Source organism: Temnothorax longispinosus, unplaced genomic scaffold (genome assembly GCF_030848805.1).
Source record: "Temnothorax longispinosus isolate EJ_2023e unplaced genomic scaffold, Tlon_JGU_v1 HiC_scaffold_14, whole genome shotgun sequence".
In the NCBI taxonomy this organism is placed as follows: domain Eukaryota; kingdom Metazoa; phylum Arthropoda; class Insecta; order Hymenoptera; family Formicidae; genus Temnothorax; species Temnothorax longispinosus.
This window is the reverse complement of record NW_027269925.1, coordinates 450,571-475,323: the sequence shown is the minus strand read 5'-3', so window position 1 is coordinate 475,323 and position 24,753 is coordinate 450,571. Positions and strand designations below refer to the sequence as shown.

Genomic DNA, 24,753 nt, shown 5'->3' with positions numbered 1-24,753 from the left:
CGCGGAGTGACTACCCGATCGGGAGATAGCGTTCTGACGCGTAAGGTGCGGACCGGCAAATTCGATTCGATACAAACAATTAATGGTCTTTCGAGCCAGATTCGCAAGCGCGTGAAACAAAGTTCGCGACCGTGTCGCCCATCGCTCATACGTACTCCTTGCTTCTCGCTCGCTGCGCAGCAAAGTGATTGTCCTCGTCAGCCCGGCGTGCCAGCACGGATACGCGCAGACATTCGCCGATAGAACCGTCGCACGAGAAAATCGTGATCGAATCGTTAATTCCCGGTTCAACGGCGGTCTCACGAAACAGTGCAGTGAGAATTGCATTACGAGTGCGGCATCACTGACAATTGGCTCACTCAAAAATCGGAGCGCTCTACACTCGCTCTATAAATATTAGTGTCCCGTTCGAACTGAAACCAGTGCTCTCGTCACGAGTGTTCCTCGAGATTCGCAGCTGTCCGGTGAAGCCCGTGCCTGCAATCTTCCTGAACGGAATTCACGAGTGCACCGAGATAATCGCTAATCGGAGTAATTCCGCGCGCACCCGAGCTGTCTGTTTGCCGCGGATTTACTACGAGACATTCTTTACCGACCGTGATTACTGGACCCGAGGCAGTCATGTCGGAGGATCTCCAAGGACTCCTTATCGAGCAAAATTGTGTTATCAGGTCGATAAGGAGAGTATTGATAAACTTCAAGAAGTTGTCAAAGAGTCAAATCACTCTTTCCAAAACAAAGAGTCGATTACAGGCGTTGGAAACACTATGGGAAAAATGCCACGCCATCAACGTCAGCATTCACCAGACGGCGACCGCCGAAGAAAGGAAGACGGCCCCGTACTTCCTTGAGGAGCAGTTTTACGCAGCCGAGGACGCCTATCTGGAAGCATCAGATTACCTCAACGACACCGTCGGTAAACTCTCCAAGAGCGAGCCGTCCACCGCCGAAAAAGGTAGCGACCATTCTTTTCGCGATGCATTCGCCGGAGCATCATTACAATTGCCTCGTATCACGCTTCCCAAATTTTCGGGAAATTTTGCTGAATGGGAAAATTTCCGCGGTATTTTAGAGTCGCTCGTTGCGGTAAATGAGTCATTATCGAATACTCAAAAACTTCATTATTTGAAGGCGAGCGTTACGGGTGACGCCGCATCGCTAATCAACAGTATTAAAGTTTTCGATGCAAATTACCAAGCCACATGGCAACTCTTCGCGGACGAATACGATAACCAAAACGCGATTATTCATTCGCATATCCATGCTTTCGCCGATCTGCTTAAAATGAAGACGGAAAACGTTATCGAGTTGAAACGACTTCGCGACAACGTATCAGCTTCTCTAGCTGCTTTAACGAACTTAGATCGCCCGGTTATTTATTGGGACGATTTGCTTGTGTACTTGATAGCGCAGAAATTTAGTTCGAAAACACGTAATAAGTGGAATTTGATACGAGGCAATTCCGACGCGTACCCGACATACAAGGAAATCCACGATTTTATGACTCTGCGAATTCGCGGTCTAGCGGACTACCCCGCGCAGTCCGATCTCGCGGCGAATAACCCGCACGCTAACAAGGCCCGTTCGTCAGTCAATAACGTGTCCGCTGAAAATGCGTCGGTTGCTCCGGCAATCATTATTTGGCCAAATGCGACGACTTTAAAGGTCAATCGGTAGAACAACGAATACAACTTGCTCGTCAGTACAAATGCTGTCTCAATTGTTTACGAATCGGTCATTTCTTGAAAAATTGCCCGAGCAAAGGTCGATGCAACCGTTGCCGTCGAAATCATCATACACTCTTACATATCGAATTCGACGAAGGTTCGAAGAAACAGAATCCCTCTGCCATCGCGTCGATTACAGAGCCGTCAAACCCTGTCGCGTTACCCGCTCCATCCACGCTGAGCACGTTTGCATCGGCGTCTGTTCAAACAGTTCACTCCTCCCGAGAACTTACAAAACCGCCGCCACAAGTCCTGCTCGCGACCGCATGGATTAAACTGACTACTCTGGAGAGTCATGCCTTTAAGTTGCGCGCGTTATTAGATCAAGGCTCTACGTATAGCTTTATTTCGGAGTCGCTTTGCCAAATAATGCGTACCAGGCGTTATCGTGCCGGTTTGAAAATACATTGCTTCGGCGAGAAATTTAGCGGCATGGCTAAATCTCGCGTGCATCTCACTCTCGCGCCCTGTTCGGGACAAGGTCCGACGTTTTCTTTTACGGGTTGTCTATCAGAAAATAACGTCATATTCAACCTCTCAAACCAGACCTACCGAATTGTGGCCATTTTTGCATGATCTGAAATTAGCGGATCCTGAGCCGTCTAGCCGTCACCCGATTCATGTGCTCATCGGCGCGGACTTATACGGTTCGCTATTGTTGAATGACGTTCGTCAAGGGCCTTTCGGCACTCCCACGGCTCAGCTCACAGTCTTGGGCTGGATCGTCTCAGGCCCTACCGGAAACGCTAGCTCAGATATCCGCTAGCTCATGAATCCGCTTCGGTTCTTAACTGCGTAACATGTGAAGAAACAAACTCATTACTTCAGCGATTTTGGGCTGACGAAAGTATCCCTGCTTAAACTCCTCTTACTGAGGAAGACGAACGATGTGAACGACACTTCGTCGAAACCCACTCGCGTAATTCGCAGGAGCGCTACATCGTGCGTCTACCGTTTAAGAACGGTCCCCCGGGTAATATTGGTGACACTCTTCAAAGGGCTATGCTCTTATACAAAAAAATGGAAAGCAGATTGCTGCAAAGGCCAACAATCGCTAATCAGTACCATGAATTTCTTGCGGAATACGAGTCTATGGGTCACATGAAATTAGCGAGCGCGTGCGAGGCATCGCTATTTCCCCCAGTCTACATACCTCATCATTTCGTGCTGCGCGAGTCGAGCTCAACTACGAATCTTCGCGTAGTATTTAACGCTTCCTGTAAAACAAGCGACGGAACTTCGCTTAACGATCACCTGATGGTCGGCCCCAATCTTCAACAAGATATCGCGGCGATCATATTACGTTGGAAACAATTTTGCTACGTATATACTGCGGACATTGCAAAAATGTTCCGCCAAATTTTGATACATCCGGATGATGCAAACTTTCAAAGAATTGTTTGGCGTCCGCGAAACAGCCTACTGATCCTACTTTACTGTCTACTCACGGTCACATACGGCCAAGTGCCGTCTCCATTTCTCGCGAAGCGTACTCTACGTCAATTAGGACTGGACGAAGGCAAGGCCTTCCCAGCCGCTCTCCAGATATTAGAAGAACAAACTTACGTTGATGATGTCCTCTTCGGGGAGGACGATATCGCGACTCTCAAGGAAACCCGGCGCACAGCTCATCGCTTTAATGAAGCGAGGAGGATTCCCCCTCCATAAATGGTCAGCGAATTCCGCGGAATTTTTGCAAGACATTCCCGCGGATCAATGCGAATCCTCTGATCGTAACCTCAAAGAGGACGATACTCTCAAAGTATTAGGTCTGTCTTGGTCGCCACACGAGGATTCATTCCGTTTTCTGGCAACTCAATGCTCTCCAACAGTGCACACGAAACGCTCCATATTGTCATTTATCGCAAAGCTCTAGGACCCCCTTGGATGGGCATCCCCCATCGTCATCTCTGCTAAAATTCTAATGCAGAAGCTCTGGTTACGAAAACTTGAATGGGATACTCCGATTCCGGAAGATCTATTGACGCGTTGGACCGATTACAGCACTGATCTGTGTAAGATTAACGACGTGCGCATTCCTCGATGGACCGGAATGCATCGAAACATGATCGGAGTAGAACTTCACGGGTTCGCTGACGCTTCCTCCAGAACTTATGCTGCCGTCGTCTATATCAGAGTCCCGCATAGTAATTCGAACATACAGATCAATCTTCTTGCGGCAAAGACGAAGGTCGCCCCGTTAAAGACAGTCAGTGTTCCTAGACTCGAACTCAACGCCGTCGTGCTGTTGATTAGATTATTGGAATGGGTCAGAACTTCTTTGAAATTCGAAGGAGTCCCTCTGTTTGGATGGACGGATTCGAACATTGTGTTAGCTTGGATCCGTCAACATCCATCCAGATGGAATTCGTACGTTGCCAACCGCGTTTCGGAAATACAAACTCGCCTCCCTTCCATGAACTGGAATCACGTTCGCTCAAAGGATAACCCGGCTGATTGCGCATCTAGAGGCCTTTCAGCCACTGAATTGGTTAGACATGAGTTATGGTGGTCCGGGCCGCCCTGGCTCCGTGAGCACTCCGACTCATGGCCTATTCCGGACGAACTTTTGCCCATGCGAGAGAATACGCTCAAAACGGTACTCGCGGAAGAGCGTGAATCTGCTATTCATCATGCCGACTCTTCTCCGGAATGGGACCTACTTGACACTTGCTCCAGTTGGACCCGGCTCCTCCGCGTTACTGCGTATATCAAACGCTTTATTCAGAACTTAAAAAACAAGTCCGCCTCTTCACCAATTGTAACTTCAAGATTATCCATACGGGAGCTCCGAGATGCTTCCGCCTTTTGGCTTCGATCAGTGCAGTTAACTTATTTCTCAACCGAGTGGAAAGCTCTAAAGGCCCGCTCTCCTATTGCCCGGACGAGTCCGTTACGTTCTCTTAACCCATTCATTAGGGAAGATGAGTTAATACGGCTTGGCGGGCGGCTTGAAAATTCAACACTGGGCTACAATGAGCGCCACCCCGTAATACTCCCGAAACATCGCATCTCGGATCTAATAATTGACCAAGCTCACAAACTCTCGCTCCACGGCGGAACGCAGCTGACGCTGAGAGTTTTGAGACAGAACTTCTGGATTCTTTCCGCGCGTAGTCTGGTTAGGTCCCATGTACTTCGCTGTGTCGCGTGTGTTCGTCAGTCCGCGAACACCGCTACTCAGCTCATGAGCGATCTGCCCAAACAGCGAGTAAATCCTTCTCCGCCCTTTACTCACTCCGGAGTTGACTACGCCGGCCCTATGAACGTTATTCCGTTTGTTGGCCGGGGTCAAAGGGGGAGGAAGCATTACGTCGCCGTGTTCGTATGTCTCGCGACCAGAGCTATTCATCTTGAGTGCGTAGAGGACTACTCGACGGAAGGTTTTCTCGCTGCATTTCAGCGTTTCGTAAGTCGACGAGGTCTCTCGTCTAATATATATAGCGATACCGGCACAAATTTTCAAGGTTCTGATCGCGAGCTTCAGCGTCATTTTCGCGCTCTTATGCAAGACCCTCTGCTAAATGACACTTTGACCAAAGTGACGGTGTAAAGTAGCATTTCATACCCCCGGCAGCGCCACATTTCGGGGGGATTTAGGAGGCTGGTGTTAAGAGTCTGAAACATCACATGAGACGAGTAATGGGGTCTCGTACCTTGTCGCGGGCCGAATTCGTCACACTTGTGTAAGATCGAAGCTTGCCTAAATTCTAGACCGATCATCGCTCTCAGCGATGAACCGACGGACCTTTCCGCGTTAACGCCTGGACACTTTCTAATAGGACGTCCGCTTGTTAGCGTACCGGAGGAATCCGTCCTCGAACTCGACACGAGCCGCCTATCGCGATGGCAATATATACGGTTAATGCAGGAACAGATTTGGCGTTCTTGGTCAGCAGATTATTTACATTCCCTGCAACAACGCCATAAATGGTCTGAATCGTCTCCCGACCTCAAAATCGACGAGCTAGTTCTGCTGAAAAATAACTTACTGCCTCCCTCAAGGTGGGAGCTCGCGCGAATCCGACAGGTTCACCCGGGAGCTGACGGACGCGTACGGGTGATTACTGTACGTACGGCTAACTCGGAATTCAAGAGACCAATAACTCAAATCTGTCGCCTGCCTGAAACCATTAACCGATCCTCGTCGGAATAACCGACAGCGATACGGTTTCTCGATTCACGTATGATCATATCATTGTAAATAGTTGACTGTATCATTGTAAATATCTGACTGTAAATATAGTATGCATAAGTTAAGTACGCTTACGTTCTAAGATGATGTAAAATAAACACACGACAACTACCTGTAAGATAGATTTAATAATGTGAAAACTGCCGCTCTCGATTCAGGGAAAACGACTGCGAAAATCAAACGTTTTCGTGCCTCTTCTTTCGTATCCGTTCGAATACGAGGCGGGCGGTATGTTGAAAAGATCAGTCCCCGCAAGTGCGGAACGCGCTCGAATATTCCCGAAATAATATTCGTTGCGAATTGACGATTGAAAGGTGAAAGCGAGCGTTAGAAATATTTGAGAAACGCTCGATTTGCTCCAAAACAAGTTTATTTGCTTTCCCCCCGGTTTTTTTTGGTGTTTTCGCTCGCGCCGGGACCGCCGGTGTACATCGCGTGATCGCTCGTACTGCGACCAATAGCCTGGTCGCTCGACGATTTGGAGCCAATCAGCGTTTCTCACGTCTCGAAATTTCCTCGCGGAAAAGTTCGGAGCTCCGGCCGCGATCGCTTCGCTTGCTCCGGCCGGGAGCTCAGTGAGCTTTGAGAAACTATCGAGAGCGACACGTCGAGCGCAAGCTTATTGTAAAATAAAGTGAGAGTCTACAAAACGACGCCTCAGTTAATTTTTGAACTTCCTCTCCTCGTTTGCGGAGTGACTACCCGATCGGGAGATAGCGTTCCGACGCGTAAGGTGCGGACCGGCAAATTCGATTCGATACAAACAGAAGCATTCAATTATTTGCCAGAGCCAAACTGGTACCGGTGGTGGTCCTAGCTGTGGATTATTGCTATCCGATATTGAGTTGCGTCTTCTTCAATTAATGGGCCAGACGGCACTTAATGGTGATGAAGGAGTACAGGAATATGGTCTTCCAAAACAAGTATGCTCTTTAGTATACATCAAAGCTCATACATCGAATTAGTTTAAACGTAGAATTATTCAACTTATTAGACTTTTGAATAATATTCAAACACTCATATTCTTTAGAGGGTACGCACATCTAAAATTGATCTAATCACGGATAAAATTGGGACAAATTTATAATAATAACTATAATTTTAGAAGAATCCAATGCAGAAGACACGAAAAAACATAAATGCAAGCTCAGAAACAGTTACCTTGACACAACAAAAATCGAACACCGAAAATGTACAAAAAAGGAAGTACGAAGACATTGATAACTACTCCATTGATCAAATGAACGAGAATATAACTAAGGAGAATACAACTAATGTCCGTTCACCAAATGTAACTAGTAGCCGTAAGAAAAAAATCGAGTTATCGTGTCAGATCGAAAGAATGAACAACAATACTCTAGATGTTCTCAAAAGCATTGATAGCAATATTGGAAGAATTGCCATCGAAAAAAATCGAGTTATCGTGTCAGATCGAAAGAATGAACAACAATACTCTGGATGTTCTCAAAAGCATTGATTGCAATATTGGAAGACTTGAAAAATTTTTTTTCATTCTACTCGGATTTTGTCGGGGGCAAGGAATAACTTTTACTTAATCAGAAATAGATTTATCCATTAATCACAAAATCATGATTGTGATATAATTATTACCAAAAAAAGTGCTATATATTAAGTTTTTATTAAGATTAATGAGAAAGTACATACCATATCCTTGTGATAGAAACTGTTTTTATAATAGGAATACGAAGTAATGCGCAAATTTTAAGTTATATTTTGTCTAGATCTAAAATTTATTTTCTTTTTAATTTTCGTAAATGATGGAAAAAGCAATGGACAGGAGTAAAATAAAAAACTGCATATTCCAGATATTCCGTTCACCGCTTTTAGATATTCTTACTGGTTTAGTAGTTTTCTTTCTTTCACAATTAAGTTTAGTCCGAACAGTGCATGTGCTGCTCTGTATTTTAAGTTCAAACTCAACATACTCAATCCTAAATATATTTCATATATTTCCGTTAAGATGTGATTAAAGTGCAAAATAAGTTTTAAGAAATATTTGAAGAAGAGTATTGCAGCTATTACTAGCTTCTCAGTTGAAAATGAAGGGGATACTTGTTAATTATAGTACAAAATAGTATTATATGTAAAGTAAAAATACATGTTTATAATATGTAAAGTAAAAATACATTTTTATAATAAAACAATATTCAGAAAACTTGCATGTGTCACTATAAACTCTTTTTAGCATATCTTTCGTACTATTAACTATTGTTGTACTTAAACATTGTCCGTAAAATATGTTTCTATGAGTCGCCTTCTCGCCAGTGGATCTGAAAGATCTATGTTTTCATTCTGCATAGCATCGGCATTATAGGGATAAGCCTCTACTTCTTCATTAACGTACTGATTAATTGGTAGTCGTCCCTCCGTGCAAATATTGTGCAAGATTACACATGCAATAATAATACGCGCTACAACTCTAGGTGTGTAATGCAGCATCCTCTCTCCGAGAATACATCGAAATCGTCCTTTGAGTACACCAATGCATCTTTCAATGCAAGATCGAGTTCGAACAAGAGCTGCGGTATAACGGCCTTCTGGTGTGTTGGGCAACGCATTTGTAATGGGTATCATTAGCCAAAGTTGCTGCGGATATCCTGAATCTGCAATGCACCATGTGTTGCTGTCTCCTACAAAAGAAGCCAAAATATACTATTGAACAAAATAGATAAAGCGCCAACATTCATAACGGAAACAGTTCACACCTTCAATATATCTACGTTGCATTTCTGCATTGATAGCTGAGTTTCTCCAAATATATGCATCAAAAATAGCCCCAGCATATCGCGCGTTGACATTCGTTATTCTTAAATCGTAATCGCAGATCTATAATACAAATAAATAAATATATATATATATAATATATATAATATATATATATATATATATATATATATATATATATATATATTGTGACGTTGCGGCTCGCCGCACCGTCGCGGCGCCCCGCCGCCGTCACAAGGCGCGGAATTTCGCGCCCAGGGACGGACCAAAGAGGCAACGACGAGATCTCCAGGGGTCGTATTTAATCGCGTTTCCGCATTCTGATTACTTTCTTTTGTTTCTTTTATGCAATGTAATACGCGCGGCACCTCACCCACACCACGGCAAACCTTCGAGGGAGTATTGGGCGAAGGAAATCAAGGACGATCGATAACCAAGGAGGGGTGGCAAACACGGACGCAGCAGAGATCGCGGGCTGGCGAGAGCAACGCGGCAGGCGGGCGGCACGTGCGGCAGCGACGGACGAGGCCGCCGATAGCGGGGCCCCAAGCGCTTGGGTAAACACCCGGCTTCAGCAAATGATCTCCACAAAACATCGACCTACGGGGTGACTGATCACCGCCCCAGGGTCAAACCGGAGGCACACCGGCGAGAACCGAGTTCCGTCCGCCGCTAAGGACCAAAATTTGAGGAGTCGCAAGCCGCCGAGGGACCGTTGCCCGCCCCCGAAGGATCTCGTATCGACAGCCCTGCGCCGGGACACCGCGGGCTTGCAAGCTCGCGCCCGATTGGCTCGCGCGCCCCTCAGGAAGAGGTACCGTATCGATTCCGCAATCGAGCGGGTCTAGCGTTTTCACTCTCTGGTCGTCCGTCGGCGACAAAATACGTTTTGATTAAGATACGCGATAGCCACCCCGAGTCGGGTATTTCGATCGTTATCTGGCGGATCGAGGATCGTTGGTGGAAGGCGACGGCGAAGAGCCCAGGAGGAGGTGTATCACCGGTGAGGTTGCCCGTAAATCGCGAAATGTAAAGCCACGACACCGCCCTCCGGTGCACGCTCTCGCTCGGGATAACGCATGTTAAGATCGAGTGTAATTTCGCGATCGATAACGAGAGCGAAGGGCCTCGGGATGGTATCGTGGCCGCGGAACCGTGGTACATGCGTTATGGCGAATCCCTGGAGATCGTGATAGGCGCGTTAATGAGTTCGATATCGCGAGTATATTGTGTCGTCCTCGCGACCTTGATGTACGGCAGCATACGGGTTGGTACTTCGTAAATTGTGTTACCGTTTCTTCGCGTCGGAAAATTCTTGCGTTTTCGCGTCGGGTGTTAGCGTATCGATTGTGTTCGGATCTCGTTATTACGGGTTGCTAATTGTGTCAAACTCCCATTGGTGTCGATGGAGTCGTTACGTTAGGTTTGCTCTCGCGTTGAGAAATTTTCGTTCACAAGCCCCTTGCGTTCGGTATTCCTTGCGTTACGCCCTATGGCGTCCCGCCCTGTGCGCGATGACCTCGAATCTTGCGTTAGAAATAGTATTCCTTGTATTGTCACAAATCTCGACGCCTCCGTGTTGCGCCCATTTAGAAAATTCTCGTGTAGATTAAGATAGCCTGGCGATGGAATTCTCGTACGGGCGTGGTGTTCACGCGCATCGAGCGTGGTGCACCACCATTTCGCGACATTTTTCGTTACTTTTCGTATCTCGCGTTAGCATTATTACTCTTAAGTGTTTGAGAACTGCGCCTTCCGTGCGCCTACAATAAGCTTTGCTTCGCGTATGTTTAATAGCCGCGTTAAAGATTGTTTCTGTGGAATAAATCCAGGCATCCCGCCACCGGCTATTCTTGATTTGTTATTGGCTTTATTTTGTGTTTGATCGAAGCCGGATGGATAAACGTTGTTATTTTCTCGACAACCAGTACTCAATAAATGTTATTTTCTTTGTTATCAGACTGAGTTACAAAATTTACGTGTCACCCCGCCGGATATCGCGCTGCCCTTCATTAACCCCGCCCGTGATTAGGTCAAGCTAGCCGATTCCACGCACCTCCACACACGTCGTTTTGCGTCTCGTTTAGGTTTTCGCGATTTCGTGGACGCGAATGTACGCGTCTGGCGCCCAACATTCGGAACATTTCGTGGAGTATGGTGCGAGGAAACCACTGGAGAGGCCTACTATCCCGCTCTCCTAAGTCCTTTTGATCCAGCACACGTCCCGGAGCGGTCCGGGAGTGCAAAAAGTCGTGACAATATATATATATATATATAAAGAAAACCTTTCACCCGCGCCGCGATATCAATTTCCGCTTACATTTTTACAGACTTAGCATGTAAATTAATGTGTTTACAAAATAAACTTCTCATTCGCGTCGCGATATCAATTTCCGAATGACCTCTCACCTACGTCGCGATATCAAATAGCGAATCTTCAGAATTAATATCTTGTGTATATATATATATATATGGGCAGATCCATTACTTTTCGACCAAAGGTTGCGGGGGTGGGTCACCGATTTTGATGCCGATTTTTTCCTCGAAAGTACAGTAGAAAAGGAGATGATCCTGAAAATTTGAGCCCGATTCGATCAAATCCGGCCGCTGGAAAATTTTTTTAATTTTGAAAAAAGTCGATTTTTCAGTCATTTTCAAAAATTTATATCTCAGCTTCTATATAACTTAGAGACTCGTTTGAGGCCGCATTCTTTTCTGTAAACCCTCTACTTTTAAGGAAAAAATTGGTCATTGGTTTACACTCAAGTCCGGCTTCACGGCGAGCTGCTAATTAAACCACTGTTTTAGAGAAATTTTGCCTATTTTTGAAATGCTGTCATATCTACAGTTTTCGAAGTAGAGGGTTGATCAGCAGCTGATATTTTTTGTTCAGGTATACTCTGAAGAAATCTACCCACTTTTTACTTGATTGCTTCTATTTCGTTAAGTTATGGCCATCTAAAGCCGATCGATTTTCGAAAAATCGCCATTTTCAGATAGCCAGAACTTTTTTCTTTCAACTCGAAATCCTTTGAAATTTTCAGGGAATATACTTCATTATATCCTTAAACAACCCTAAAAATTTCAATTTTGGAATAGAAGTGGTTTCCGAGTTATGAAGTTTTTAAAATGTCAACTTTTCGATTTAATATGACATTTTTTGTGGTTTTATCATCAATTTTGTAAATTTAATGTAAATAATTGATATTTTTCGGAAAATATATTCGAAAATAAGGAGCAAAACGGATTGTTTGAGAAAATTGAGGGAAAAAATTAATATTTTTTATTTTAATTTATTTGTTTAAAATTTTTAAAAAGTAAATATTTATTTATTTCTTTTAATAATATGTTGAATACAAATTTCCAAAGTATTTGAGAACTATCATGTCATGTTTAGCAAATTATACTTTGCTCATAATTTACCGCCAGCCTATTGAAAAAAAAAATAAATTAAATTAAATTAAATTAGATTTTTCAATAGACTGACGGTAAATTATGAGCAAAGTATAATTTGCTAAACATGACATGATAGTTCTCAAATACTTTGGAAATTTGTATTCAACATATTATTAAAAGAAATAAACAAATATTTACTTTTTAAAAATTTTAAACAAATAAATTAAAATAAAAAATATTAATTTTTTCCCTCAATTTTCTCAAACAATCCGTTTTGCTCCTTATTTTCGAATATATTTTCCGAAAAATATCAATTTTATTTACAATAAATTTACAAAATTGATGATAAAACCACAAAAAATGTCATATTAAATCGAAAAGTTGACATTTTAAAAACTTCATAACTCGGAAACCACTTCTATTCCAAAAATGAAATTTTCAGGGTTGTTTAAGGATATAATGAAGTATATTCCCTGAAAATTTCAAAGGATTTCGAGTTGAAAGAAAAAAGTTCTGGCTATCTAAAAATGGCGATTTTTCGAAAATCGATCGGCTTTAGATAGCCATAACTTAACGAAATAGAAGCAATCAAGTAAAAAGTGGGTAGATTTCTTCAGAGTATACCTGAACAAAAAATATCAGCTGCTGATCAACCCTCTACTTCGAAAACTGTAGATATGACAGCATTTCAAAAATAGGTAAAATTTCTCTAAAACAGTAGTTTAGTTAGCAGCTCGCCGTGAAGCCAGACTTGAGTGTAAACCAATGACCAATTTTTTTCTTAAAAGTAGAGGGTTTACAGAAAAGAATGCGGCCTCAAACGAGTCTCTAAGTTATATAGAAGCTGAGATATAAATTTTTGAAAATGACTGAAAAATCGACTTTTTTCAAAATTAAAAAAATTCTCCAGCGGCCGGATTTGATCGAATCGGGCTCAAATTTTCAGGATCATCTCCTTTTCTAGTGTACTTTCGAGGAAAAAATCGGCATCAAAATCGGTGACCCACCCCCGCAACTTTTGGTCGAAAAGTAATAAATCTGCCCATATATATATATATATATATATATATATATATATATATATAAACTAAAATATAAACGAAAAAAAATATAAACCATAATAAAAAATGAAAGTGATGATGAGTTTCTCAGGTAAGTTATTAATAAATGATTCGACCAATTAATTTTCAGCATCTGAACCTTCACGCGCAGTTTCTGAATCATTATTATTCTCTCCACGTTTCTTATTATTATTATTACTACGTTCTTTGGCTCTTCTTAACCACTTTTGGATTGCTTCTTCGCACTCTTTATTAGTAGAATTTGGGATGCTTTTTTTGACAGAACCTATAATATAAAAACAGGGTAAAAAATAATTAGAAAATTGTAAATAGTATAATTGTAAGTAATAAAATTGTAAATAGTAATTGTATATTGTATATTTGATAATCTACGAAGAAAGAATGATTTTAATAAAATCGTTAAATAAAAGATAATCTAAAAAACTACTTACCAATTATCAAATCCGCTAATTTTAATTTGTTAAAAGTTTTTTTGGCTCGCCTTCCCAACCAGCTATAAGTTGATGCAAGGTCATTTGTTATTAACATTTGCAAAGCTCTTTGAGTAAAATTCTGTACAGAACTTCCACCAATTTTTGCAAGTTGATTCATCTGTAAAATTCAAAATAAAAATAATAATCAACTAAAATTTCATTAATTGATAAAGAATATTTGTAAAACTGCAATAAATATGTAACATATATATGTGAGAATAACACATTCATAAAATATTACCGCAACGTTAAAATTTTTCTCGTCGTTTAGGTGTTCATCGACGCGGATTAGGTCTTCCTCGTCTTGTAACGGAAAATTAAACATTGTGAAGAATGAAGTTGTTGCTTCCTCCACTTCATGAGTCACCTTATTCATAACAATACGATTAACCGATGAGGTTAATTCGTGAAGTGAATCTGTATATTGCCACATGCTGGCTTTGAAAAGATTTTGTTGTTGGATGATTTCTTTAAAATAATTTTCTGGAAAAAAGTTTAATATATTTATTAATCGTGTCGAACATGTAATAATAATTTAATTTTATAATAAGATTAATGATAATTCTATCGAAAATAACTGTACATAAAATATATATTACTCGCAATCACAAAATTTGCTTATTGCCCGACTTTTTTAACCAATGCAATATATGGCTTAAATGTCCATAACGCGTTCTGAGTACTTTATTTCGGCCACAAGCGTTGTGTTTTCCAACGCTCAGTGGTCAAAATAAATATCCAGAACGTGTTGTGGACATTTAAACTTATCCATATCGCATTGGTTAAAAATTCGGGCAATGGGCAAATTTTGCGATTGCAAATAACATATACATACCACAGTTGTGTTTTATATGTACAGGACAACATTTACATTCTTGTTCATTAACATTCAATGGTTTATCGTTGTCATCTAAAGATTTATTACCTCGTTTATTACCTACAAAATTTACAAAAAATACATTATAAGCTTTTGCATTTTGTAAAGGTGCTTAATAGTTGTGATTAATAATTATATATATTACAAAAAATAATTTACCAATCGATAAATTTTTTTCAAATTTCTCCATTCGAATTCTATCGTTATTAGTAGCTTGACTCTTTTATTTCGGCTTTTTTTTACTTATAAAAGTACTGGTGTCTGGAAGAAAACATTAGGAACTAAATGATTGAATGTTTTTTGAATTTATAAAGTATTCGCGAATGTTTTCTTTTATCCCTAAAAATTTACGTTATACTTTTATTTTAAAAAGATTTTAAAAAGTAAAATAACGCCAGATACTACTATGTCTCTTCATTTATAAGAGATAATTAATTTTTAACAAAATTTATATAATGTAGCAAATAAATACATGCATACGAACCATTCGTTAAACGTGGAGGAGTCGGCAATTTAGTCGGCAATTTATTATTATTGTTTGATGATGATAGATTATCCTCATCAAATGAAGAGCCGAACGTTTTTTTTATTATTTTCCTTTTATTTCTGTCAGATTCTGTTTAATTCTGTTTAGATCTGTCAGAATTTACATCGGACGAATATTCCGCCCGTTTACACTTTCTTTCTGCTGTTGAATAATCATCTAAAACAAAATAAATATAACATGACGACAATGCATAAATATATTTTTTGTTAATTGATACATAAGAACACAATAAGTAATATATTTACAAAAAGTTCCATTTCGTATAAGCCGAATAGGATATGAAGGCCAAGAAGTATCAAGTGCATCGTGATTTTTTACTGCAGCTTTCAACTTGTCAGGTGTAAGCGTCGGCCAATAACATTTGTCATTTAGTATCCAACTTGATGGAACTACTTCAACACAATTTTCATCAGTGAAAATCACAATAGTCCATGTCTTTGTCATTTTTCCTGCAAATTATTAACAATTTGTGTACGCAACTTCAAATCGATCATTTTAAATATTATATAAATATTTGGAATCAAGCCGTTAACAAACAGAAGGGAATTCAATTTTTTATCTTATCGTAAAATTTATTTGTTAGGTATATATATTCTCAGAACAATTGAATATTATAATAATATTCTTTGGAATGTTATTCATCAATTTTAAAAATACTGAGAAGTTAATAAATTTAATATTTAAGAAATACATCTCTATTTTTATTAATTTTAATTGTAAATGTATGATCTTAATAAATATAATCTAAAATAATTTTAATTGTAAAATATAGAAATAAATTGTAAAATGACATTTAAATAATCCTAAATTAAAATTTTTTTATATAGAAAAGTAAAATTATTAAAATCTAAAAATATCAATTAGACGCGGAATGAAGTAAGGGAAAAATAACAAATTTATCTTTAAAATGTAATCTTATACATTTATGCGATATTTCACTTATATTCCAACTTTGAAGATCGTTAACAATGTTATCAACTAAATATATACCCAAATCAGAAGAATTACATGGTCCATTATAAAAATCTTTTTTGAATTATATTTATTTCCAATTATTACTATATTTTTATCGTTACTAGCAATATTTTTAATTAAAACAATGTCACCATTATTTAAACTACAACAATTATTTGGATCTTTTATTTTTAGAGTAAAATTAGAAAATACAATTTTTTCCCATTGACTAGTACACAAAAATTGATTTAAAGATCCGTTATCATGTTTATTGAATAATTTGGGTTTCACATTCAAATTATTTTCTTCACTTAATTCTGCAAAATTTTCTTCATATATACGATTAACTATTTGTTGCAATGTGTTTGAGATCGCAAATTTCAGCATCGCGACGAAGTCGCGTTCGGCTGCATGTCTGCACATGCACGCCTGCAGTAAATTCAGTAAATTAATATTCGCGTGAAATGCCGTTCAAGAATTGTCACGGAAATATTCGGTATAGCATGGATCTTTCGGGATTAACTTTCCAGAAACTTTAACTTTGTTATCAATAATAAAGTCAAACAACAACGCTAGAACAAAGGAACGATCCATGCTATACACAAAGCACTCGAAAACAGGTGACGACCCCGTCGGGTCACCACGTGAAAGCGGTGACGTCAGCTCCATGACGCGAGACTCCGACGGCCAATCACCTTCCCGAAATTCTGAGAAATCTGCAGGGAGGGAGTTTCGCCTCGGAGGAGTTAAAGGGACCACCGCTGCACCGCGGAATCGATTTCGCTCGCAGATCACCGCTAGTACACCGCTTTGCTATACCGCTTAAACCGCTTTTCGCATAGATAGTCGCACGCGCTTGCTTTCACCGCTTTGCCGTATAACGTCTGTGCGCTCTCACGGCTTCGCTTTCTTCGCTGGAAAGAAACAAGACTGGGTAAATGTTTAGTATAACGCTCTCTCCTCCGATTTTCTTACAACTTTGTAAAATTGTTTATTTCTGTGTGTAAAAAACATTCTGAGAAAGAAAATCGTCGCTCAGGTCTCGTTTTTTTTTAAATTTAATTTCAAAGTTTTGATGTCGATAAGGTAGGAAAATGATAATTTACGTTTTTTAAATACTGCGCAACTTTATTTGTTACTATATTCACAAATTAAGTTGTCCGCATACTCATTAACGGTGCCATTTAGGTTAAAATTTTATGGTTGTGAAATACTGTACGTGGCCAAAATTGATAAATTGATAAATTGTGATTTTCGTTAAAGCACTGCACACACACACGTGTGTATGCCCTGCTTTATAGAAGTTGTGATTTTTGTTAAAGCAGGGCACACACACACACGTGTGTATGTCCTGCTTTATAGAAGTTGTGATTTTCGTTAAAGCAGGGCACAAACACACGTGTGTATGCCCTGCTTTATAGAAGTTGTGATTTTCGTTAAAGCAGGGCACGCACACACGTGTGTATCCCCTGCTTTATAGAAGTTGTGATTTTCGTTAAAGCAGGGCACACACGTATGTATCCACTGCTTTATAAAAGTTATAATTTTCGCTCGGATTTTCGTTAAAGCAGGGCACACACATGTTTTAAGCAGATATTTTGTATTTAATTAGCAGACAGTTGTCACGTGACCTTCAAATGAAGTTGCGCAGTACTTTAAAAACGTAAATTATCATTTTCCTACTTTACCGACATCAAAACTTTGAAATTAAATTTAAAAAAAACGAGACCTGAGCGACGATTTTCCTTCTCAGAATGTTTTTTACACACAGAAATAAGCAATTTTACAAAGTTTTAAGAAAATCGGAGAGGAGAGCGTTATACTAAACATTTACCCAAGACTGTACATATTGTAAATACGTTTTCTGAAAATACAAGCTTTATTTTTCTGTTACTCGCTGTGTCGTTAATCGTGATCGTCTCGTTACCTCGCGCTACATCGCGCTACCGCGTGCTCTCGAACATTTTGGTCCTTCGAGCCGGATCATACCGGCACCCGCGAACTCGGGAGTGCTTCCGCAAAGAACGACCGCAGCCATGAGCATGGACCAGAGTGCCTTGCTGAGCAGCCAGCACGACATCCACGGCCGCATCTCCCGCGCCATGGACAACGTCCGGAAGCTGGGTGCGGATAAACTCACCCTCGACGCTGTGAGCACCCGCATCCGCATTCTCGACGACCTGTGGGCAAAATTCGAGTCGAATCATGACCTCATTCGGGCATGTTACGGGCAACTCTACAACGAGAGTGAGTACGCAAAAACAGATTTTGTCGACACTGTTGAGAACACTTACGTGCATCAGCATAGTCTGCTTACCGGTCTCGCGAACAAACTGAAACCCGCGACGCCCAGCGTGCCAGCTGGGCCGGTGCAGAACAACGAACACTCTCCTAAGACCTCGTTGCCCCGCATTACGCTGCGCGATTTCTCAGGCGCGTACGAAGACTGGCCGTCGTTTCGTGACCTCTTCCAGTCGGTCATCGGAAAAAACTCCGCCATCTCAAACGTTGAGCGCTTCCACTACCTTCGGTCGTGCGTGAAAGGCACAGCTGAAAAATTAATTCGATCGTTAAACGTAACCGGAGATAATTACGAACGCGCATGGGCGATCTTAGACAAGCATTACGAAAACAAAAGGGAGTTGATACGCTCCAACTTTGCAACGTTCACCGCCGTCGCAAAGATGAAGGGAGATACCGCCGATGAACTTAGCCGAATTTCCAACGCCGCGACGGCCGCTGTTAACGCGCAGGAGAGCATCGGCCGGCCTATCGAGTCCCACGGGATGGACCTCTTCAACCACCTCGTAGTCGAGCTCTTTGATCCGCGTACGCGTCTCGAGTGGGAGTCCTCCATCTGCGACTCCATCAATCCACCGGATCACACGGCACTCACAGACTTCATGACCAAGCGCATACTAACACTTAATGCCGCGAAACCGAAACCCGCGTCGAAAGCCACAGAGACACGATCCGCGAAAACTCACGCCGCGAAACGTAGCTTCGATCCACAGTGCGCGTTGTGCAAGGGAAAGCACACCCTAATGACGTGCAACGATTTCAAGGCCAAGCCGGCCAACGAGCGTAAATCTTTCGTCGAGACTAATCGGCTGTGCTACAACTGCCTTGGCAATCACATGATCGCGAAGTGCCAATCGTCAAAAACGTGCCTGACGTGCAAGTCTAGGCACCACACACTGCTCCACGAGGCTCAAGTCCCCGCGCCGAAACCCGTGGAGCCGACACCCGCAGAAGTCAGCGCACTATCCGCAGTGCGTCAAAACGAAGATAGCAAGGCCGTTCTTCTGGCAACCGCGCGGGTGATGGTCGCCGACCGCCTTGGAGATCCTCACGCCGTGAGAGCTCTGATCGATCAGGGATCTGAAGTATCGATTATCTCCGAATCTCTGGCTCAGCAGCTCCGCCTTAAACGATCGTACTCCGCCGTGTCAATCTTCGGGATCGGCGGCTCAAAATCGGGATCGACCCGCGGGAAGGTGACGGTGAGCATCACCTCCATCACGACCGGGTCCACAATCTCCGCCGTCGCGTTCGTTCTGCCGCGTCTTTCGTTGTATCAGGGCTCGACTACGAGGCGCGCTCCAGCGTGGCCACACATTCAGGGACTTCCTCTGGCCGACCCGCAGTTCCTGGATAACGATCCAGTCGAGATACTCCTCGGAGCGGAAGTCTGCTCCATCATCTTCGAGGACGGAATCCGCAAAGGAGGGCCTGAAGCGCCCATAGCGCAGAAGACGGTTCTCGGTTGGATCCTCTCGGGGGGCTGTGGTGCAACAGAAGGGCACCGCAGTTCACTTCAATGCACTGCCGACCACGAGCTAGTCGATCTAGTGCGCCGCTTCTGGGAGCAGGAAACCGACGTCTCCGCTCCCGCCGCTCTCACGCCCGAAGAGGAAGAATGCGAGGAGATCTTCGTGCGCACCCACGAACGTACGGCCACCGGACGGTACGTCGTGAGACTCCCGTTCCGGAAAATTCCAACGAGCCTGGCTGAGACTCGCAAGCCGGCGGAGCGCCTGCTGTCCACCATGGAGCGACGATGCGACCAGGACTCGCGGTTCGGTGAGCTCTACCGAGCCTTCATGCAGGAGTATGAAGACCTGCAACATATGACGGAGGTGAGCACCACCGAAGACAACACCACCGGGAAGTGCTACTTACCCCATCACGGAGTATTCAAGGAGGCCAGCTCCACCACCAAGCTCAGAGTGGTGTTCAACGGGTCGCAACGCACGAAGTCCGGTGAATCGTTGAACGCTCACTTACACGTAGGAGCTAATCTCTTGCCCGCGCTCGCCGACGTGATCTCGCGTTGGCGCCGGTACCGCGTAGCACTCGTATCGGACATCAAACAGATGTATCGCCAAATCCTCGTGCACCCTGAAGACCGCGGATTCCAACGAATCCTATGGAGACGAAAGGTGACCGAGTTACTGCGCGAACTACTCCTGAACACGGTGACGTACGGCCTCGCGTGTTCACCGTTTCTCGCGATCCGGTCACTTATTCAATTGACTAACGACGAAAAAGCGCGATATCCGCAGGGCGCCGTCGCACTGCTCGAGGACCGTTACGTCGACGACGTCCAGACGGGGACGGACACAATACCCGGCGCGATCGCGTTGCAAACCGAACTTCGCGAACTTTGCATGGCGGGCGGGTTTCCGCTTCGGAAGTGGTCGTCCAATTGCGAGGAAGCTTTAGAAGGCATTCCCCGGGAACACCGTCTGTTCCAAGAACCGCACTCTTGGCAGAACGAAAGTCAGACCACGTTAGGTCTCCTTTGGTACCCGAGCGAGGACAGCTTCGCGTTCGCGATACACCCGCGCACGATAACTCAGTACACGAAACGACACGTCCTCGCGGAAACCGCACGTCTCTTCGACCCACTGGGATGGCTCGTTCCGGTCATAATCCGCGCCAAGATATTAATTCAGTCTGCATGGCTGCAGCAGCTGGATTGGGATACTCCGCTCCCTTCCGCCGACGCTCACCGCTGGGAGCTCCTCTTCAAGGAACTCCCTTTGCTCGAAGGCCTCCGCGTGAATCGCTGGCTCGGCACTGGCCCCGAGAACCAGCACTTGGAAATACACGGCTTCGCCGACGCATCCGAACGAGGATATGCCGCCGTCGTGTACCTCCGCGTCTCCTCAGACAACTTCCGGGCTGTACACATCCTGGCCGCCAAGAGCAAAGTGGCACCGGTGAAGCAAGTGACACTGGCGCGCCTCGAACTGTGTGCCGCCGCGTCACTTTCGAATCTCGCAAAGCACTATCGCAACACTTTAAGTCTGTCCACAGCACCTGTCTTTCTCTGGTCAGACTCTAAGACCACACTGCAGTGGATCCGAGGGCACTCTTCACGCTGGAAGACCTTCGTCGCAAACCGCGTGGCTCACATCCAGACGCAGATTCCCGACGCTCAATGGCGACACGTCCCAGGGCGGGACAATCCAGCCGACTGCGCCTCCAGGGGGATCGCTCCAAGTGAGCTACTGCACCACCCCTTGTGGTGGACGGGTCCAGCCTGGCTCCAGGAGGACCCCTCTCACTGGCCGAACGAGGACTCCGAACTACCCGCCGACCAGATGCCCGAACAACGAGTCGTGGTGCAAGCCGCCACTGAGAAGGTTGAAGTCGAGCCTGACATGCTACTCAGGTTCTCATCCCTGCACCGGCTACTGAGAGTCACGGCCTGGTGCTCTCGATGGCGACACTCCGTCGCCCGCACGATGCTCACGCTTCAACCTGACGAGATAGATGAGGCACTGTTTCTGTGGCTCCGCGTGGTGCAAGGGTTGCACTACGCCGCCGAAGTCACCGCAGTCGCCTTCAACCGCACTGTACCACTGAGGAGCTCACTGGTGCACTTAAATCCATTCCTGGATGACCACGGCGTGTTACGAGCAGGAGGACGCCTGAAGCACGCTCCGCTACCTCACGATGAGAAGCACCCAATGATCGTCCCACCATCTTCATGGCTCACTCGATTACTGATCGACTCCTGCCACCGTCGAACGCTGCACGGGGGAGTGCAGCTCACTCTCGGGCTCCTCCGCCTTCGATTCTGGATCCCTCGAGGTCGGACCGTGGTCAAACAGATGCTGCATCGGTGCGTCACGTGCACGCGATGGCGAGCGGCCACACCGCAGCCGCCCATGGGAAATCTTCCTCGAGGACGAGTCACACCAGCGCGCCCGTTCCTCCGGACCGGCTTGGACTACGCCGGCCCCATTCTCATCCGCACGAGCCGGGAACGAGGGCACAAGGCCCACAAGGCCTTCATCGCCGTGTTCGTCTGCCTCAGCTCCAAGGCCGTGCATCTCGACGTGGTCTCCGACTATACGACGGATGCATTTCTGGCTGCATTCCGTCGCTTCACAGCACGTCGAGGCCTCTGCGAGGAGATCTACTCGGACTGTGGCACCAATTTCGTCGGCGCTGACCGAGTTCTCCAGGATATGTTCCGCGCGTCATCCGCCGACGGCCGTCGCATCGCCCATTCTGTCACCTCCGAAGGTGTGAAATGGCACTTTAATCCGCCTGCCGCACCACACTTCGGCGGACTTTGGGAGGCAGCGGTGAAATCCACGAAACATCACCTGCGACGAGTGATCGGAGAGAGCACACTCACTTCGAGGAAATGTCCACGTTCCTCGCACAAGTCGAAGCCTGCCTGAATTCACGACCGCTCCAGGCTTTATCTGACGACCCGGACGATATTTCCGCACTCACACCGGGGCATTTCCTGATCGGCGCCCCGCTGCTGGCCGTGCCCGAGCCTTCACTCGAGGAGACTGCCGACGGCACGCTATCCCGGTGGCAGCACATTCAGAAAATGCGCGATCACTTCTGGTCTCGATGGTCACGGGAATATATCCACGGGATGACAGCCCGGCCGAAGTGGCACAAAACCGAGGACGTCCCGGACGTGGGAGCCTTGTGCCTCGTACGCTCCGAGAACACGCCGCCGAGTCGATGGCCTCTCGCCCGGATCGTGAGACTGCACCCAGGGGACGACGGCGTGGTCCGCGTTGCAAAGATTCGGACAGCCACCACAGAGCTCGTGCGCCCGCTGTGCAAGCTCGTGCTACTTCCCTGGATCAAGGACCAGCCGCCGCCGACGGATGCGTGAGCCACTCGACATTTACGATTGTTTAATTGTCGGTCTCGGTCCTCAGCCTATGTTTAATTGTTGTTATCGGCCCTCAGCCTATGCTCAATTGTCTTTGTCGGCCCTCTGCCAATGCTTAATTATCTTCGTTGGCCTTCTGCCACCATTCACAGTTCACGTCGTAAAATCACTTTCGCGCATACTTTCACATACCACGAACTCGCGTTACGCATATTATATATCGCGAATATTTATGTGTCTTGCTCGGGATCGTCGCACGTTGTGACACTGCGCAGGCGCGCCACGCCGCTGGCGCTCGCCTGCACCACGCGCCGAAATCGCGTTCAGTGAAATCGATCGCATATCGATTCTGTCGACCGCGACGTCAGGCGCATCATCTAGCGAGCCATCGAACACACCGTCCTGTTTCGTCAAGCATGACGAGGCGGGCGGGATGTTTGAGATCGCAAATTTCAGCATCGCGACGAAGTCGCGTTCGGCTGCATGTCTGCACATGCACGCCTGCAGTAAATTCAGTAAATTAATATTCGCGTGAAATGCCGTTCAAGAATTGTCACGGAAATATTCGGTATAGCATGGATCTTTCGGGATTAACTTTCCAGAAACTTTAACTTTGTTATCAATAATAAAGTCAAACAACAACGCTAGAACAAAGGAACGATCCATGCTATACACAAAGCACTCGAAAACAGGTGACGACCCCGTCGGGTCACCACGTGAAAGCGGTGACGTCAGCTCCATGACGCGAGACTCCGACGGCCAATCACCCTCCCGAAATTCTGAGAAATCTGCAGGGAGGGAGTTTCGCCTCGGAGGAGTTAAAGGGACCACCGCTGCGCCGCGGAATCGATTTCGCTCGCAGATCACCGCTAGTACACCGCTTTGCTATACCGCTTAAACCGCTTTTCGCATAGATAGTCGCACGCGCTTGCTTTCACCGCTTTGCCGTATAACGTCTGTGCGCTCTCACGGCTTCGCTTTCTTCGCTGGAAAGAAACAAGACTGTACATATTGTAAATACGTTTTCTGAAAATACAAGCTTTATTTTTCTGTTACTCGCTGTGTCGTTAATCGTGATCGTCTCGTTACCTCGCGCTACCGCGTGCTCTCGAACACAATGGTTTATCTTTTTTTCTAATATATCCTTTTATCTTTTGCATATGATTTTCAAAGGGATAGGCACTGTATTCTTATAACATTCCAAACTTTTTTACATCATCGCATAAATGTAATAAGTTATGAATATTAATTGAACAATTATCTTTGCCATACAAAATTATATAACTTTTTACAAAATAATTAAGAAGAGAATTAGCGTAATCTAAATATCTAACATGATGGAGAGACGATAAAATAGTGACAGCTACATTTAAAGACATAAAATTGAGATAATTGTCTCGATTAAGTACAGATTTTAACACAACAGGACCTGTGTACAATAAAAATTGTCTAAATTCTGTAGCTTTCCATCTTCTACTTTTTTCTAATGATCTAGGTGTACGATTAAATTCTAAAGGAATATTTTTAATTTGATTTATTAATAAACCAGAAATTTGTGTAATTTGTGCATGAGATAATTTTACTGATGGTTTACCAAAACA

At 44.3% G+C, this 24,753-nt stretch overlaps 3 protein-coding genes across 3 annotated transcripts; 2 read left to right on the top strand and 1 right to left on the bottom strand.

The window, feature by feature from the left end:
• Positions 1-621: 621 nt before the first annotated feature.
• LOC139823610 (uncharacterized) lies at positions 622-1,677 on the top strand. Its single transcript, XM_071796137.1, has one exon. The coding sequence runs from the start codon at positions 622-624 to the stop codon at positions 1,675-1,677; it is 1,056 nt and encodes a 351-aa protein (XP_071652238.1).
• An 11,565-nt stretch (positions 1,678-13,242) lies between these two features.
• On the bottom strand, positions 13,243-15,506 carry LOC139823609 (uncharacterized). The gene is made up of 4 exons (XM_071796136.1): positions 15,288-15,506; positions 15,119-15,198; positions 13,577-13,736; positions 13,243-13,410 (listed from the first exon to the last, which is right to left on the bottom strand). The coding sequence occupies exons 1-4, from the start codon at positions 15,484-15,486 to the stop codon at positions 13,244-13,246; spliced, it is 606 nt and encodes a 201-aa protein (XP_071652237.1). The 5' UTR covers positions 15,487-15,506; the 3' UTR covers position 13,243.
• A 2,526-nt stretch (positions 15,507-18,032) lies between these two features.
• On the top strand, positions 18,033-22,697 carry LOC139823608 (uncharacterized). The gene has a single exon (XM_071796135.1). It carries the CDS (start codon positions 18,033-18,035, stop codon positions 22,695-22,697), a length of 4,665 nt encoding a protein of 1,554 aa, XP_071652236.1.
• The last annotated feature ends 2,056 nt before the right edge of the window (positions 22,698-24,753 follow it).